This window comes from Salvelinus alpinus, chromosome 4 (assembly GCF_045679555.1).
Source record: "Salvelinus alpinus chromosome 4, SLU_Salpinus.1, whole genome shotgun sequence".
Taxonomy (NCBI): domain Eukaryota; kingdom Metazoa; phylum Chordata; class Actinopteri; order Salmoniformes; family Salmonidae; genus Salvelinus; species Salvelinus alpinus.
Window position 1 is genome coordinate 30,772,109 of NC_092089.1, and position 15,823 is coordinate 30,787,931.

The 15,823-nt window shown below is 46.8% G+C and overlaps 1 protein-coding gene across 3 annotated transcripts in view; it reads left to right on the plus strand.

The window, feature by feature from the left end:
• LOC139572293 (thrombospondin type-1 domain-containing protein 4-like) overlaps positions 1-15,823 on the plus strand; it is an 86,117-nt gene that overhangs the window by 35,320 nt on the left and 34,974 nt on the right. For all 3 annotated transcript variants that reach the window (XM_071394956.1, XM_071394954.1, XM_071394955.1), the window contains exon 5: positions 209-308. In XM_071394956.1, the coding sequence (XP_071251057.1) occupies positions 209-308 (100 nt within the window). The remainder of the gene's footprint in view (positions 1-208; positions 309-15,823) is intronic.

Consider the following 15,823-nt stretch of genomic DNA (forward strand, 5'->3'; position numbering starts at 1 on the left):
GCTTGCCCTCTTAATTTGTATGACTCTCTCTCATCTCTTCTTTTCTGTCGATCATATCTCTTCATTTTCCTCTCTCCCTTTTCTGTTTCTCCATCCACCTAGTGTACTGGCCAGCCTTTCGGTTAGGCATGATATTGTAGCCTCAAGGATCTACAGTACTGACATGTATTTGTCCCTCCCTCCCTCCCTCCCTCTGTCTGTCTGTCAGGTATGTGTAGGAGGTGCAGACTCCAGAGCAGAGCAGTGTGCTTCCTACAACAACCAGGAGTTTATGGGCAGACTGTATGACTGGGAACCTTTCACTGAGGGTAAGTTACACACACGCACGCGCGCGCACGCACCCACACACACACACACACACACACACACACACACACACACACACACACACACACACACACACACACACACACACACACACACACACACACACAGACGTGCAGACACAGACACACACACATGCACACACACTTGTTAATGTGTAGGTAGTTGTTGTGTATATGATTGTTTAAGTAAGGCCATTGTTTAGGTGTTTGACAAACCTCCTCTGGCCTGCCCAATCCACTGCAACTCACATTCTGATTGGTGGTTCCAGATATATTTTGGAGGGCGGTATAAAAAGAGAGGAGGGAGCGAGAGAGAGAGAGGGGAAAAGAGAAAGGGGGGAAAAGAGAGGGAGAGAGAGAAAGGGAGAGGGTGAAAACTCTATATACCCTTGTTCTCACAAAACATTCCCTCCTCTGTTTTTCCTCTCATTTGTCCAACATCCCTCGTTCACTTTCTTTCTCCTGCCAAGCTTCTCCTCCCATCACTGACTGAGCAGAGAGATTCCTACTGAGTGAGATAAAGACAGAGAGAAGGAGGGCAGGAGAGAGAGGGAGAGAGGGAAAGAGAGGGGACAGTGGGACAAGATTAAGGGAGAGTGTGTGCGTGTGTGTGTGTGCGTGCGTGCTCATGTGCAATTGTTGGACAGAATGAGAGAATGTGAGAGAGTGTTGGAATGTGAGAGAGTGAGTAGTTGTCTTTGTTTTAGGACCGAACTAGAGGGAGGGAGAGGGAGACAACTGTAAACAGAGATTTAGGGAAAGACAGAGAAAAGAAAAGAAAGAACGAGAGATGGGGGAAGAGAGAGGACAATTATAAACATACATAGGGATATATCTGTGTGTAAGTGAGCGAAGGGAAAAAAGGAATGGGGGGGAGGAGGGAAAGAGAGACAGCTGTTGAATGATATCATCAAGAATTTGTCACTGTCCTGACAGATTAATGCATATGTGTGTGTTTCCGCGAGCCTATGTTGTCTCCTCTGTGTGTGTGTGTGTGTGTGTGTGTGTGTGTGTGTGTGTGTGTGTGTGTGTGTGTGTGTGTGTGTGTGTGTGTGTGTGTGTGTGGGGGGGGGAAAACTACCATGTAAATTGTCCTGAGTATGCTAGTGTGTGTGTGTAAATGTGACCGCTGTATCAGTTGGCAGTACAGCCCCTCTGCTGACAGAACTATGACATCATAGAGCTACATAGACCAGGAAGCGTAGAGCTATAAAACCACTGATCTATGAGACCGGAGATCTAGAACACACAGGAACACAACACAACGCATGTTAGAGAGGTTGGAGGCAGCACAGGGCCTCAGTCTAGTACCTGTGGACTGGAGTGTGTTGCTGCTTAACAACAACAGCAGGCTTCTGAAATTTGACCCAACAACCCACTGGCTATTGGTCCTTCTCTCTAACCTGTAGGCTATCTGGCTCTATTGTTTCTCTGATTGAAGCCAGGAGTTTTTCCTCACCAATTTTTTTTATTTAACCAGGCAAGTCAGTTAAGAACAAATTCTTATTTACAATGACGGCCTAGGAACAGTGGGTTAACTGCCTTGTTCAGGGGCAGAACGACAGATTTTTACCTTGTCAGCTCGGGGATTCGATCAAGCAACCTTTCGGTTACTGGTCCACTGCTCTAACCACTTGGCTACCTGCTGCCCCAAATGACCTGACCTGATCTACAGTATGTGGACTGAGGCTGTATATCTATGATGAGAGAGAGTCATGGTCAGGGTAGGGCTGATCTATGTGGACTGAGGCTGTATATCGATGATGAGAGAGAGTCATGGTCAGAGTAGGGCTGATCTATGTGGACTGAGGCTGTATAGCTATGTTGAGAGTCATGATCAGGGTAGGGCTGATCTATGTGGACTGAGGCTGTATATCTATGCTGAGAGAGAGTCATGGTTAGGTTAGGGCTGATCTATGTGGACTGAGGCTGTATATCTATGCTGAGAGAGTCATGGTTAGGGTAGGGCTGATCTATGTGGACTGAGGCTGTATATCTATGCTGAGAAAGAGTCATGGTTAGGGTAGGGCTGATCTATGTGGACTGAGGCTGTATAGCTATGTTGAGAGTCATGATCAGGGTAGGGCTGATCTATGTGGACTGAGGCTGTATAGCTATGTTGAGAGTCATGGTCAGGGTAGGGCTGATCTATGTGGACTGAGGCTGTATATCTATGTTGAGAGTCATGGTTAGGGTAGGGCTGATCTATGTGGACTGAGGCTGTATAGCTATGTTGAGAGTCATGGTCAGGGTAGGGCTGATCTATGTGGACTGAGGCTGTATAGCTATGTTGAGAGTCATGGTCAGGGTAGGGCTGATCTATGTGGACTGAGGCTGTATTTCTATTCTGAGAGAGAGTCATGGTTAGGGTAGGGCTGATCTATGTGGACTGAGGCTGTATATCTATGTTGAGAGTCATGGTTAGGATAGGGCTGATCAATGTGGACTGGGGCTGTATAGCTATGTTGAGAGTCATGGTCAGAGTAGGGCTGATCTATGTGGACTGAGGCTGTATTTCTATTCTGAGAGAGAGTCATGGTCAGGGTAGGGCTGATCTATGTGGACTGAGGCTGTATTTCTATTCATGGTTAGGGTAGGGCTGATCTATGTGGACTGAGGCTGTACATCTATGCTGAGAGAGTCATGGTTAGGGTAGCGCTGATCTATGTGGACTGAGGCTGTATATCTATGCTGAGAGAGAGTCATGGTTAGGGTAGGGCTGATCTATGTGGACTGAGGCTGTATAGCTATGTTGAGAGTCATGATCAGGGTAGGGCTGATCTATGTGGACTGAGGCTGTATAGCTATGTTGAGAGTCATGGTTAGGGTAGGGCTGATCTATGTGGACTGAGGCTGTATAGCTATGTTGAGAGTCATGGTCAGGGTAGGGCTGATCTATGTGGACTGAGGCTGTATTTCTATTCTGAGAGAGAGTCATTGTTAGGGTAGGGCTGATCTATGTGGACTGAGGCTGTATATCTATGTTGAGAGTCATGGTTAGGATAGGGCTGATCAATGTGGACTGAGGCTGTATAGCTATGTTGAGAGTCATGGTCAGAGTAGGGCTGATCTATGTGGACTGAGGCTGTATTTCTATTCTGAGAGAGAGTCATGGTCAGGGTAGGGCTGATATATGTGGACTGAGGCTGTATAGCTATGATGAGAGTCATGGTCAGGGTAGGGCTGATCTCTGTGGACTGAGGCTGTATATCTATGCTGAGAGAGAGTCATGGTTAGGGTAGGGCTGATCTATGTGGACTGAGGCTGTATAGCTATGTTGAGAGTCATGATCAGGGTAGGGCTGATCTATGTGGACTGAGGCTGTATAGCTATGTTGAGAGTCATGGTCAGGGTAGGGCTGATCTATGTGGACTGAGGCTGTATATCTATGTTGAGAGTCATGGTTAGGGTAGGGCTGATCTATGTGGACTGAGGCTGTATAGCTATGTTGAGAGTCATGGTCAGGGTAGGGCTGATCTATGTGGACTGAGGCTGTATAGCTATGTTGAGAGTCATGGTCAGGGTAGGGCTGATCTATGTGGACTGAGGCTGTATTTCTATTCTGAGAGAGAGTCATGGTTAGGGTAGGGCTGATCTATGTGGACTGAGGCTGTATATTTATGTTGAGAGTCATGGTTAGGATAGGGCTGATCAATGTGGACTGAGGCTGTATAGCTATGTTGAGAGTCATGGTCAGAGTAGGGCTGATCTATGTGGACTGAGGCTGTATTTCTATTCTGAGAGAGAGTCATGGTCAGGGTAGGGCTGATATATGTGGACTGAGGCCGTATAGCTATGATGAGAGTCATGGTCAGGGTAGGGCTGATCTATGTGGACTGAGGCTGTATTTCTATTCATGGTTAGGGTAGGGCTGATCTATGTGGACTGAGGCTGTATATCTATGCTGAGAGAGTCATGGTTAGGGTAGCGCTGATCTATGTGGACTGAGGCTGTATATCTATGCTGAGAGAGAGTCATGGTTAGGGTAGGGCTGATCTATGTGGACTGAGGCTGTATAGCTATGTTGAGAGTCATGATCAGGGTAGGGCTGATCTATGTGGACTGAGGCTGTATAGCTATGTTGAGAGTCATGGTTAGGGTAGGGCTGATCTATGTGGACTGAGGCTGTATAGCTATGTTGAGAGTCATGGTCAGGGTAGGGCTGATCTATGTGGACTGAGGCTGTATAGCTATGTTGAGAGTCATGGTCAGGGTAGGGCTGATCTATGTGGACTGAGGCTGTATTTCTATTCTGAGAGAGAGTCATGGTTAGGGTAGGGCTGATCTATGTGGACTGAGGCTGTATATCTATGTTGAGAGTCATGGTTAGGGTAGGGCTGATCTATGTGGACTGAGGCTGTATAGCTATGTTGAGAGTCATGGTCAGGGTAGGGCTGATCTATGTGGACTGAGGCTGTATAGCTATGTTGAGAGTCATGGTCAGGGTAGGGCTGATCTATGTGGACTGAGGCTTTATTTCTATTCTGAGAGAGAGTCATGGTTAGGGTAGGGCTGATCTATGTGGACTGAGGCTGTATATCTATGTTGAGAGTCATGGTTAGAGTAGGGCTGATCTATGTGGACTGAGGCTGTATAGCTATGTTGAGAGTCATGGTCAGAGTAGGGCTGATCTATGTGGACTGAGGCTGTATTTCTATTCTGAGAGAGAGTCATGGTCAGGGTAGGGCTGATATATGTGGACTGAGGCTGTATAGCTATGTTGAGAGTCATGGTCAGGGTAGGGCTGATCTATGTGGACTGAGGCTGTATATCTATGTTGAGAGTCATGGTCAGAGTAGGGCTGATCTATGTGGACTGAGGCTGTATAGCTATGCTGAGAGTCATGATCAGGGTAGGGCTGATCTATGTGGACTGAGGCTGTATAGCTATGTTGAGAGTCATGATCAGGGTAGGGCTGATCTATGTGGACTGAGGCTGTATAGCTATGTTGAGAGTCATGGTCAGGGTAGGGCTGATCTATGTGGACTGAGGCTGTATATCTATGTTGAGAGTCATGGTTAGGGTAGGGCTGATCTATGTGGACTGAGGCTGTATAGCTATGTTGAGAGTCATGGTCAGGGTAGGGCTGATCTATGTGGACTGAGGCTGTATAGCTATGTTGAGAGTCATGGTCAGGGTAGGGCTGATCTATGTGGACTGAGGCTGTATTTCTATTCTGAGAGAGAGTCATGGTTAGGGTAGGGCTGATCTATGTGGACTGAGGCTGTATATCTATGTTGAGAGTCATGGTTAGGATAGGGCTGATCAATGTGGACTGGGGCTGTATAGCTATGTTGAGAGTCATGGTCAGAGTAGGGCTGATCTATGTGGACTGAGGCTGTATTTCTATTCTGAGAGAGAGTCATGGTCAGGGTAGGGCTGATCTATGTGGACTGAGGCTGTATTTCTATTCATGGTTAGGGTAGGGCTGATCTATGTGGACTGAGGCTGTACATCTATGCTGAGAGAGTCATGGTTAGGGTAGCGCTGATCTATGTGGACTGAGGCTGTATATCTATGCTGAGAGAGAGTCATGGTTAGGGTAGGGCTGATCTATGTGGACTGAGGCTGTATAGCTATGTTGAGAGTCATGATCAGGGTAGGGCTGATCTATGTGGACTGAGGCTGTATAGCTATGTTGAGAGTCATGGTTAGGGTAGGGCTGATCTATGTGGACTGAGGCTGTATAGCTATGTTGAGAGTCATGGTCAGGGTAGGGCTGATCTATGTGGACTGAGGCTGTATTTCTATTCTGAGAGAGAGTCATGGTTAGGGTAGGGCTGATCTATGTGGACTGAGGCTGTATATCTATGTTGAGAGTCATGGTTAGGATAGGGCTGATCAATGTGGACTGAGGCTGTATAGCTATGTTGAGAGTCATGGTCAGAGTAGGGCTGATCTATGTGGACTGAGGCTGTATTTCTATTCTGAGAGAGAGTCATGGTCAGGGTAGGGCTGATATATGTGGACTGAGGCTGTATAGCTATGATGAGAGTCATGGTCAGGGTAGGGCTGATCTCTGTGGACTGAGGCTGTATATCTATGCTGAGAGAGAGTCATGGTTAGGGTAGGGCTGATCTATGTGGACTGAGGCTGTATAGCTATGTTGAGAGTCATGATCAGGGTAGGGCTGATCTATGTGGACTGAGGCTGTATAGCTATGTTGAGAGTCATGGTCAGGGTAGGGCTGATCTATGTGGACTGAGGCTGTATATCTATGTTGAGAGTCATGGTTAGGGTAGGGCTGATCTATGTGGACTGAGGCTGTATAGCTATGATGAGAGTCATGGTCAGGGTAGGGCTGATCTATGTGGACTGAGGCTGTATTTCTATTCATGGTTAGGGTAGGGCTGATCTATGTGGACTGAGGCTGTATATCTATGCTGAGAGAGTCATGGTTAGGGTAGCGCTGATCTATGTGGACTGAGGCTGTATATCTATGCTGAGAGAGAGTCATGGTTAGGGTAGGGCTGATCTATGTGGACTGAGGCTGTATAGCTATGTTGAGAGTCATGATCAGGGTAGGGCTGATCTATGTGGACTGAGGCTGTATAGCTATGTTGAGAGTCATGGTTAGGGTAGGGCTGATCTATGTGGACTGAGGCTGTATAGCTATGTTGAGAGTCATGGTCAGGGTAGGGCTGATCTATGTGGACTGAGGCTTTATTTCTATTCTGAGAGAGAGTCATGGTTAGGGTAGGGCTGATCTATGTGGACTGAGGCTGTATATCTATGTTGAGAGTCATGGTTAGAGTAGGGCTGATCTATGTGGACTGAGGCTGTATAGCTATGTTGAGAGTCATGGTCAGAGTAGGGCTGATCTATGTGGACTGAGGCTGTATTTCGCATTCTGAGAGAGAGTCATGGTCAGGGTAGGGCTGATATATGTGGACTGAGGCTGTATAGCTATGTTGAGAGTCATGGTCAGGGTAGGGCTGATCTATGTGGACTGAGGCTGTATATCTATGTTGAGAGTCATGGTCAGAGTAGGGCTGATCTATGTGGACTGAGGCTGTATAGCTATGCTGAGAGTCATGATCAGGGTAGGGCTGATCTATGTGGACTGAGGCTGTATAGCTATGCTGAGAGAGAGTCATGGTTAGGGTAGGGCTGCTCTATGAGGACTAAGGCTGTATATCTATGTGTGTGTGTGTGTGTGTGTGTGTGTGTGTGTGTGTGTGTGTGTGTGTGTGTGTGTGTGTGTGTGTGTGTGTGTGTGTGTGTGTGTGTGTGTGTCTGTGTGTGTTGGGCATGGTGGGTGGGGGGTGAGTGTGTGTTGGGCGTGGGGGGGTAAGTGTATGTTGGGTATGATGGGTGACTTTGTGTGTGTGTGTGTGTGTGTGTGCACTTGAGATGTTGTGTGGGTAATATTACTAACATTACAAGACCATTAATCTCTCTGAAGTAAACAGAATTAAAGTGTTTGGCTAATAAGTGTCTAGAGGCTCCATGGACACGTATGTGTGTGCGTGTGCATGCCTGTGTGTGTGTGTGTGTGTGTGTGTGTGTATGTGTGTGTGTGTGTATGTGTATGTGTGTGTGTGTATGTGTATGTGTGTGTGTGTGTGTGCGCAGCATACATATATTTACAGGTGTATATACAGTATGTCCCTTTGCCAACAGAACTCTCCACTCACTTCCTCTGTGTACATACTGGACGTCTGTGTTTACTTACTGGTGTTCCTGCTCCACACAACTGATCTCAACATACAGGATATTTACACAGACTATATACTGTACCTGACCCTTAAACTAACTTGTACTGTCAATCAATTATGCTCATGTAAATAGTTATTGTTAATATCACTACATGCTAGCTACACAGTGATTTATTTAATTTCCTTCCAGAATTCAGTCATGACAACATTCATAGCACTAGGATGTGCATGGTGTTCATTCACAGCACTAGGATGTGCATGTTCCATACACAAAAACATCAACAGTAGAGCATCCCATGACATGTATAGTATAACCCTGGATGCTGATTGGCTGAAACACTCCTTGTTTACTGTTCTATTTACGTTGGTAACCTGTTGTTGTGGTTTATGACCAATATACCATGGCTAAGGGCTGTATTCAGACACTCCGCGTTGCATCGTGCGTAAGGACAGCCATAAGCCGTGGTATATTGTCCATATACCGCACCCACTCGGGCTGTATTGCTTAATTATAATACAACTATGTTATACAGTAATAACTACAGTACCTATGACATTTACATAAAAAGTTCCCATATATTCCTTTCCTCTTACAGTATGTAAATGCAGCAAAAAAACAAACGTCCTCTCACTGTCAACTGCGTTTATTTTCAGAAAACTTAACATGTGTAAATATTTGTATGAACATAAGAAGATTCAACAACTGGGACATAAACTGAACAAGTTCCACAGACAGCTGTGCTGCAAGCCCAGCTTCAGACGCAATCGTTAGGCAAGGGTAATTTCAGTGTAGGAAAGGATGAAACAGCGTCTGTGCCACCAGTAAGTACAGATAGTAATGTTAGTATAAATCCCCCCACACAGTCCCCGCAGCCGGACAACTTTCCCATGGCTTCTGGAGAGAAATGCTGTTGGAATGCTCAACCGGTGTCGCTCATTCAGCCGACAGAAACTTTCAACCGGTTTTCCCCATTAAGTAGCGAGTCGGAGTCTGGGGCCGAGTCTTCTCTTGTCTCTACTCCTCCCGTTACGGGGTCTGAGACGCCGAAGCTTCCCACCATTAGCTCTGACAAATTGAAAACCCTAGTCATTGGCGACTCCATTACGCGCAGTATTAGACTTAAAACGAATCACCCAGCGATCATACACTGTTTACCAGGGGGCAGGGCTACCGACGTTAAGGCTAATCTGAAGATGGTGTTGGCTAAAGCTAAAACTGGCGAGTATAGAGATATTGTTATCCACGTCGGCACCAACGATGTTAGGATGAAACAGTCAGAGGTCACCAAGCGCAACATAGCTTCAGCGTGTAAATCAGCTAGAAAGATGTGTCGGCATCGAGTAATTGTCTCTGGCCCCCTCCCAGTTAGGGGGAGTGATGAGCTCTACAGCAGAGTCTCACAACTCAATCGTTGGTTGAAAACTGTTTTCTGCCCCTCCCAAAAGATAGAATTTGTAGATAATTGGCCCTCTTTCTGGGACTCACCCACAAACAGGACCAAGCCTGGCCTGCTGAGGAGTGACGGACTCCATCCTAGCTGGAGGGGTGCTCTCATCTTATCTACCAACATAGACAGGGTTCTAACTCCTCTAGCTCCACAATGAAATAGGGTGCAGGCCAGGCAGCAGGCTTTTAGCCAGCCTACCAGCTTAGTGGAGTCTGCCACTAGCATAGTCAGTGTAGTCAGCTCAGCTGTCCCCATTGAGACTGTGTCTGTGCCTCGACCTAGGTTGGGCAAAACTAAACATGGCGGTGTTCGCCTTAGCAATCTCACTAGGATAAAGACCTCCTCCATTCCTGCCATTATTGAAAGAGATCGTGATACCTCACATCTCAAAATAGGGCTACTTAATGTTAGATCCCTCACTTCAAAGGCAGTTATAGTCAATTAACTAATCACTGATCATAATCTTGATGTGATTGGCCTGACTGAAACATGGCTTAAGCCTGATGAATTTACTGTGTTAAATGAGGCCTCACCTCCTGGTTACACTAGTGACCATATCCCCCGTGCATCCCGCAAAGGCGGAGGTGTTGCTAACATTTACGATAGCAAATTTCAATTTACAAAAAAAAAGACGTTTTCGTCTTTTGAGCTTCTAGTCATGAAATCTATGCAGCCTACTCAATCACTTTTTATAGCTACTGTTTACAGGCCTCCTGGGCCATATACAGCGTTCCTCTCTGAGTTCCCTGAATTCCTATCGGACCTTGTAGTAATAGCAGATAATATTAATATTCACATGGAAAAGTCCACAGACCCACTCCAAAAGGCTTTCGGAGCCATCATCGACTCAGTGGGTTTTGTCCAACATGTCTCCGGACCTACTCACTGCCACAGTCATACTCTGGACCTAGTTTTGTCCCATGGAATAAATGTTGTAGATCTTAATGTTTTTCCTCATAATCCTGGACTATCGGACCACCATTTTATTACGTTTGCAATCGCAACAAATAATCTGCTCAGACCCCAACCAAGGAGCATCAAAAGTCGTGCTATAAATTCTCAGACAACACAAAGATTCCTTGATGCCCTTCCAGACTCCCTCTGCCTACCCAAGGACGTCAGAGGACAAAAATCAGTTGACCACCTAACTGAGGAACTCAATTTAACCTTGCGCAATACCCTAGATGCAGTTGCACCCCTAAAAACGAAAAACATTTGTCATAAGAAACTAGCTCCCTGGTATACAGAAAATACCCGAGCTCTGAAGCAAGCTTCCAGAAAATTGGAACGGAAATGGCGCCACACCAAACTGGAAGTCTTCCGACTAGCTTGGAAAGACAGTTCCGTGCAGTATCGAAGAGCCCTCACTGCTGCTCGATCATCCTATTTTTCCAACTTAATTGAGGAAAATAAGAACAATCCAAAATGTATTTTTGATAATGTCGCAAAGCTAACTAAAAAGCAGCATTCCTCAAGTGAGGATGGCTTTCACTTCAGCAGTAATAAATTCATGAACTTCTTTGAGGAAAAGATCATGATCATTAGAAAGCAAATTACGGACTCCTCTTTAAATCTGCGTATTCCTCCAAAGCTCAGCTGTCCTGAGTCTGCACAACTCTGCCAGGACCTAGGATCAAGAGAGACACTTAAGTGTTTTAGTACTATATCTCTTGACACAATGATGAAAATAATCATGGCCTCTAAACCTTCAAGCTGCATACTGGACCCTATTCCAACTAAACTACTGAAAGAGCTGCTTCCTGTGCTTGGCCCTCCTATGTTGAACATAATAAACGTCTCTCTCTATCCACCGGATGTGTACCAAACTCACTAAAAGTGGCAGTAGGACCAGTATTGTTTTCACTATATATTTTACCTCTTGGGGATGTCATTTGAAAACATAATGTTAACTTTCACTGCTATGCGGATGACACACAGCTGTACATTTCAATGAAACATGGTGAAGCCCCAAAATTGCCCTCGCTAGAAGCCTGTGTTTCAGACATAAGGAAGTGGATGGCTGAAAACTTTCTACTTTTAAACTCGGACAAAACAGAGATGATTGTTCTAGGTCCCAAGAAACAAAGAGATCTTCTGTTGAATCTGACAATTAATCTTGATGGTTGTAAAGTCGTCTCAAATAAAACTGTGAAGGACCTCGGCGTTACTCTGGACCCTGATCTCTCTTTTGACGAACATATCAAGACTGTTTCAAGGACAGCTTTTTTCCATCTATGTAACATTGCAAAAATCAGACATTTTCTGTCCAAAAATGATGCAGAAAAATTTATCCATGCTATTGTTACTTCTAGGTTAGACTACTGCAATGCTCTACTTTCCGGCTACCCGGATAAAGCACTAAATAAACTTCAGTTAGTGCTAAATACGGCTGCTAGAATCCTGACTATAACCCCAAAATGTGATCATATTACTCCAGTGCTAGCCTCCCTACACTGGCTTCCTGTTAAGGCTTGGGCTGATTTCAAGGTTTTACTGTTAACCTACAAAGCGTTACATGGGCTTGCTCCTACCTATCTTTCCGAGTTGGTCCTGCCGTACATACCTACACGTACGCTACGGTCACAAGACGCAGGCCTCCTAATTGTCCCTAGAATTTCTAAGCAAACTGCTGGAGGCAGGGCTTTCTCCTATAGATCTCCATTTTTATGGAATGGTCTGCCTACCCATGTGAGAGACGCAGACTCGGTCTCAACCTTTACATTTTTACTGAAGACTTATCTCTTCAGTAGGTCATATGATTGAGTGTAGTCTGGCCCAGGAGTGTGAAGGTGAACGGAAAGGCTCTGGAGCAACGAACCACCCTTGCTGTCTCTGCCTGGCCGGTTCCCCTCTTTCCACTGGGATTCTCTGCCTCTAACCCTATTACAGGGGCTGAGTCACTGGCTTACTGGTGCTCTTCCATGCCGTCCCTAGGAGGGGTGCGTCACTTGAGTGGGTTGAGTCACTGACGTGATCTTCCTGTCTGGGTTGGCGCCCCCCCTTGGGTTGTGCCGTGGCAGAGATCTTTGTGGGCTATACTCGGCCTTGTCTCAGGATGGTAAGTTGGTGGTTGAAGATATCCCTCTAGTGGTGTGGGGGCTGTGCTTTGGCAAAGTGGGTGGGGTTATATCCTGCCTGTTTGGCCCTGTTCGGGGGTATCAACGGATGGGGCCACAGTGTCTCCTGACCCCTCCTGTCTCAGCCTCCAGTATTTACATTTACATTTACATTTAAGTCATTTAGCAGACGCTCTTATCCAGAGCGACTTACAAATTGGTGCATTCACCTTATGATATCCATAAGTGGAACAACCACTTTACAATAGTGCATCTAACTCTTTTAAGGGGGGGGGGGTTAGAAGGATTACTTTATCCTATCCTAGGTATTCCTTAAAGAGGTGGGGTTTCAGGTGTCTCCGGAAGGTGGTGATTGACTCCGCTGACCTGGCGTCGTGAGGGAGTTTGTTCCACCATTGGGGTGCCAGAGCAGCGAACAGTTTTGACTGGGCTGAGCGGGAACTGTACTTCCTCAGAGGTAGGGAGGCGAGCAGGCCAGAGGTGGATGAACGCAGTGCCCTTGTTTGGGTGTAGGGCCTGATCAGAGCCTGAAGGTACGGAGGTGCCGTTCCCCTCACAGCTCCGTAGGCAAGCACCATGGTCTTGTAGCGGATGCGAGCTTCAACTGGAAGCCAGTGGAGAGAGCGGAGGAGCGGGGTGATGTGAGAGAACTTGGGAAAGTTGAACACCAGACGGGCTGCGGCGTTCTGGATGAGTTGTAGGGGTTTAATGGCACAGGCAGGGAGCCCAGCCAACAGCGAGTTGCAGTAATCCAGACGGGAGATGACAAGTGCCTGGATTAGGACCTGCGCCGCTTCCTGCGTGAGGCAGGGTCGTACTCTGCGAATGTTGTAGAGCATGAACCTACAGGAACGGGTCACCGCCTTGATGTTAGTTGAGAACGACAGGGTGTTGTCCAGGATCACGCCAAGGTTCTTAGCACTCTGGGAGGAGGACACAATGGAGTTGTCAACCGTGATGGCGAGATCATGGAACGGGCAGTCCTTCCCCGGGAGGAAGAGCAGCTCCGTCTTGCCGAGGTTCAGCTTGAGGTGGTGATCCGTCATCCACACTGATATGTCTGCCAGACATGCAGAGATGCGATTCACCACCTGGTTATCAGAGGGGGGAAAGGAGAAGATTAATTGTGTGTCGTCTGCATAGCAATGATAGGAGAGACCATGTGAGGATATGACAGAGCCAAGTGACTTGGTGTATAGCGAGAATAGGAGAGGGCCTAGAACAGAGCCCTGGGTGACACCAGTGGTGAGAGCACGTGGTGCGGAGACAGATTCTCGCCACGCCACCTGGTAGGAGCGACCTGTCAGGTAGGACGCAATCCAAGCGTGGGCCGCGCCGGAGATGCCCAGCTCGGAGAGGGTGGAGAGGAGGATCTGATGGTTCACAGTATCAAAGGCAGCCGATAGGTCTAGAAGGATGAGAGCAGAGGAGAGAGAGTTAGCTTTAGCAGTGCGGAGCGCCTCCGTGACACAGAGAAGAGCAGTCTCAGTTGAATGACTAGTCTTGAAACCTGACTGATTTGGATCAAGAAGGTCATTCTGAGAGAGATAGCAGGAGAGCTGGCCAAGGACGGCACGTTCAAGAGTTTAAAAAACATAATTTATGCTGCAGTAGTTTGTGTCGGGGGGCTAGGGTCAGTCTGTTATATCTGGAGTATTTCTCCTGTCTTATCCGGTGTCCTGTGTGAATTTAAGTATGCTCTCTCTAATTCTCTCTTTCTCTATTTCTTTCTTTCTCTCTCTGAGGACCTGAGCCCTAGGACCATGCCTCAGGACTACCTGGCATGATGAATCCTTGCTGTCCCCAGTCCACCTGGCCATGCTGCTGCTCCAGTTTCAACTGTTCTGCCTGCGGCTATTGAACCCTGACCTGTTCACCGGACGTGCTACTTGTCCCAGACCTGCTGTTTTCAACTCTCTAGAGACAGCAGGAGCGGTAGAGATACTCTTAATGATCGGCTATGAAAAGCCAACTGACATTTACTCCTGAGGTGCTGACTTGTTGCACCCTCGACAACTACTGTGATTATTATTATTTGACCATGCTGGTCATTTATGAACATTTGAACATCTTAGCCATGTTCTGTTATAATCTCCACCCGGCACAGCCAGAAGAGGACTGGCCACCCCTCATAGCCTGGTTCCTCTCTAGGTTTCTTCCTAGGTTTTGGCCTTTCTAGGGAGTTTTTCCTAGCCACCGTGCTTCTACACCTGCATTGCTTGCTGTTTGGGGTTTTAGGCTGGGTTTCTGTACAGCACTTTGAGATATCAGCTGATGTAAGAAGGGCTATATAAATACATTTGATTTGATTTGATGGAGGGATTGTGCATTCCTGGTGTAACTCGGGCAGTTGTTGCCATCCTGTACCTGTCCCGCAGGTGTGATGTTCGGATGTACCGATCCTGTGCAGGTGTTGTTACACGTGGTCTGCCACTGCGAGAACGATCAGCTGTCCATCCTGTCTCCCTGTAGCGCTGTCGTAGGTGTCTCACAGTACGGACATTGCAACTTATTGCCCTGGCCACATCTGCAGTCCTCATGCCTCCTTGCAGCATGCCTAAGGCACGTTCACGCAGATGAGCAGGGACCCTGGGCTTCTTTCTTTTGGTGTTTTTCAGAGTCAGTAGAAAGGCCTCTTTAGTGTCCTAAGTTTTCATAACTGTGACCTTAATTGCCTACGGCTTGTAAGCTGTTAGTGTCTTAACAACTGTTCCACATGTGCATGTTCATTAACTGTTTATGGTTCATTGAACAAGCATGGGAAACAGTGTTTAAACCCTTTACAATGAAGATCTGTGAAGTTATTCAGATTTTTACTAATTATCTTTGAAAGACAGGGTCCTGAAAAAGGGATGTTTCTTTTTTTGCTGAGTTTATAAAAGTTAGCATTGTTGTTTTGACGTTAGGGTGTGCAGGTGGTTTTTTTCTTTTTTTGCAGCTCTCATCCCCTCTCTGAGTACTCGTCCTCCCCACTTCCTGTCTCACTCCCTCTCTCTTTCTCTCTCTCCAGAGTTTGTTTAGAGCCAGCGATAGCCGGGAAGTATATTTAGACTACGAATGTTCACACTGTCTGAACACTAAGCTCAGCAGAGAGGGAGAGAGGGAGGGAGTTTGAGTAGACAGAGCGATGGACAGAGAGATGGACAGAGTGATGGACAGTGATGGACAGTGATGGACAGAGTGATGGACAGAGGGAGGACAGAGGGAGGACAGAGTGATTGGCAGAGTGATTGAAAGAGTGATTGACAGAGTGATGGACAGAAAAGGGAAAGCGGGTATAAGAGGGGCAGCACATCTCTCTTCCCCTCTCTCTC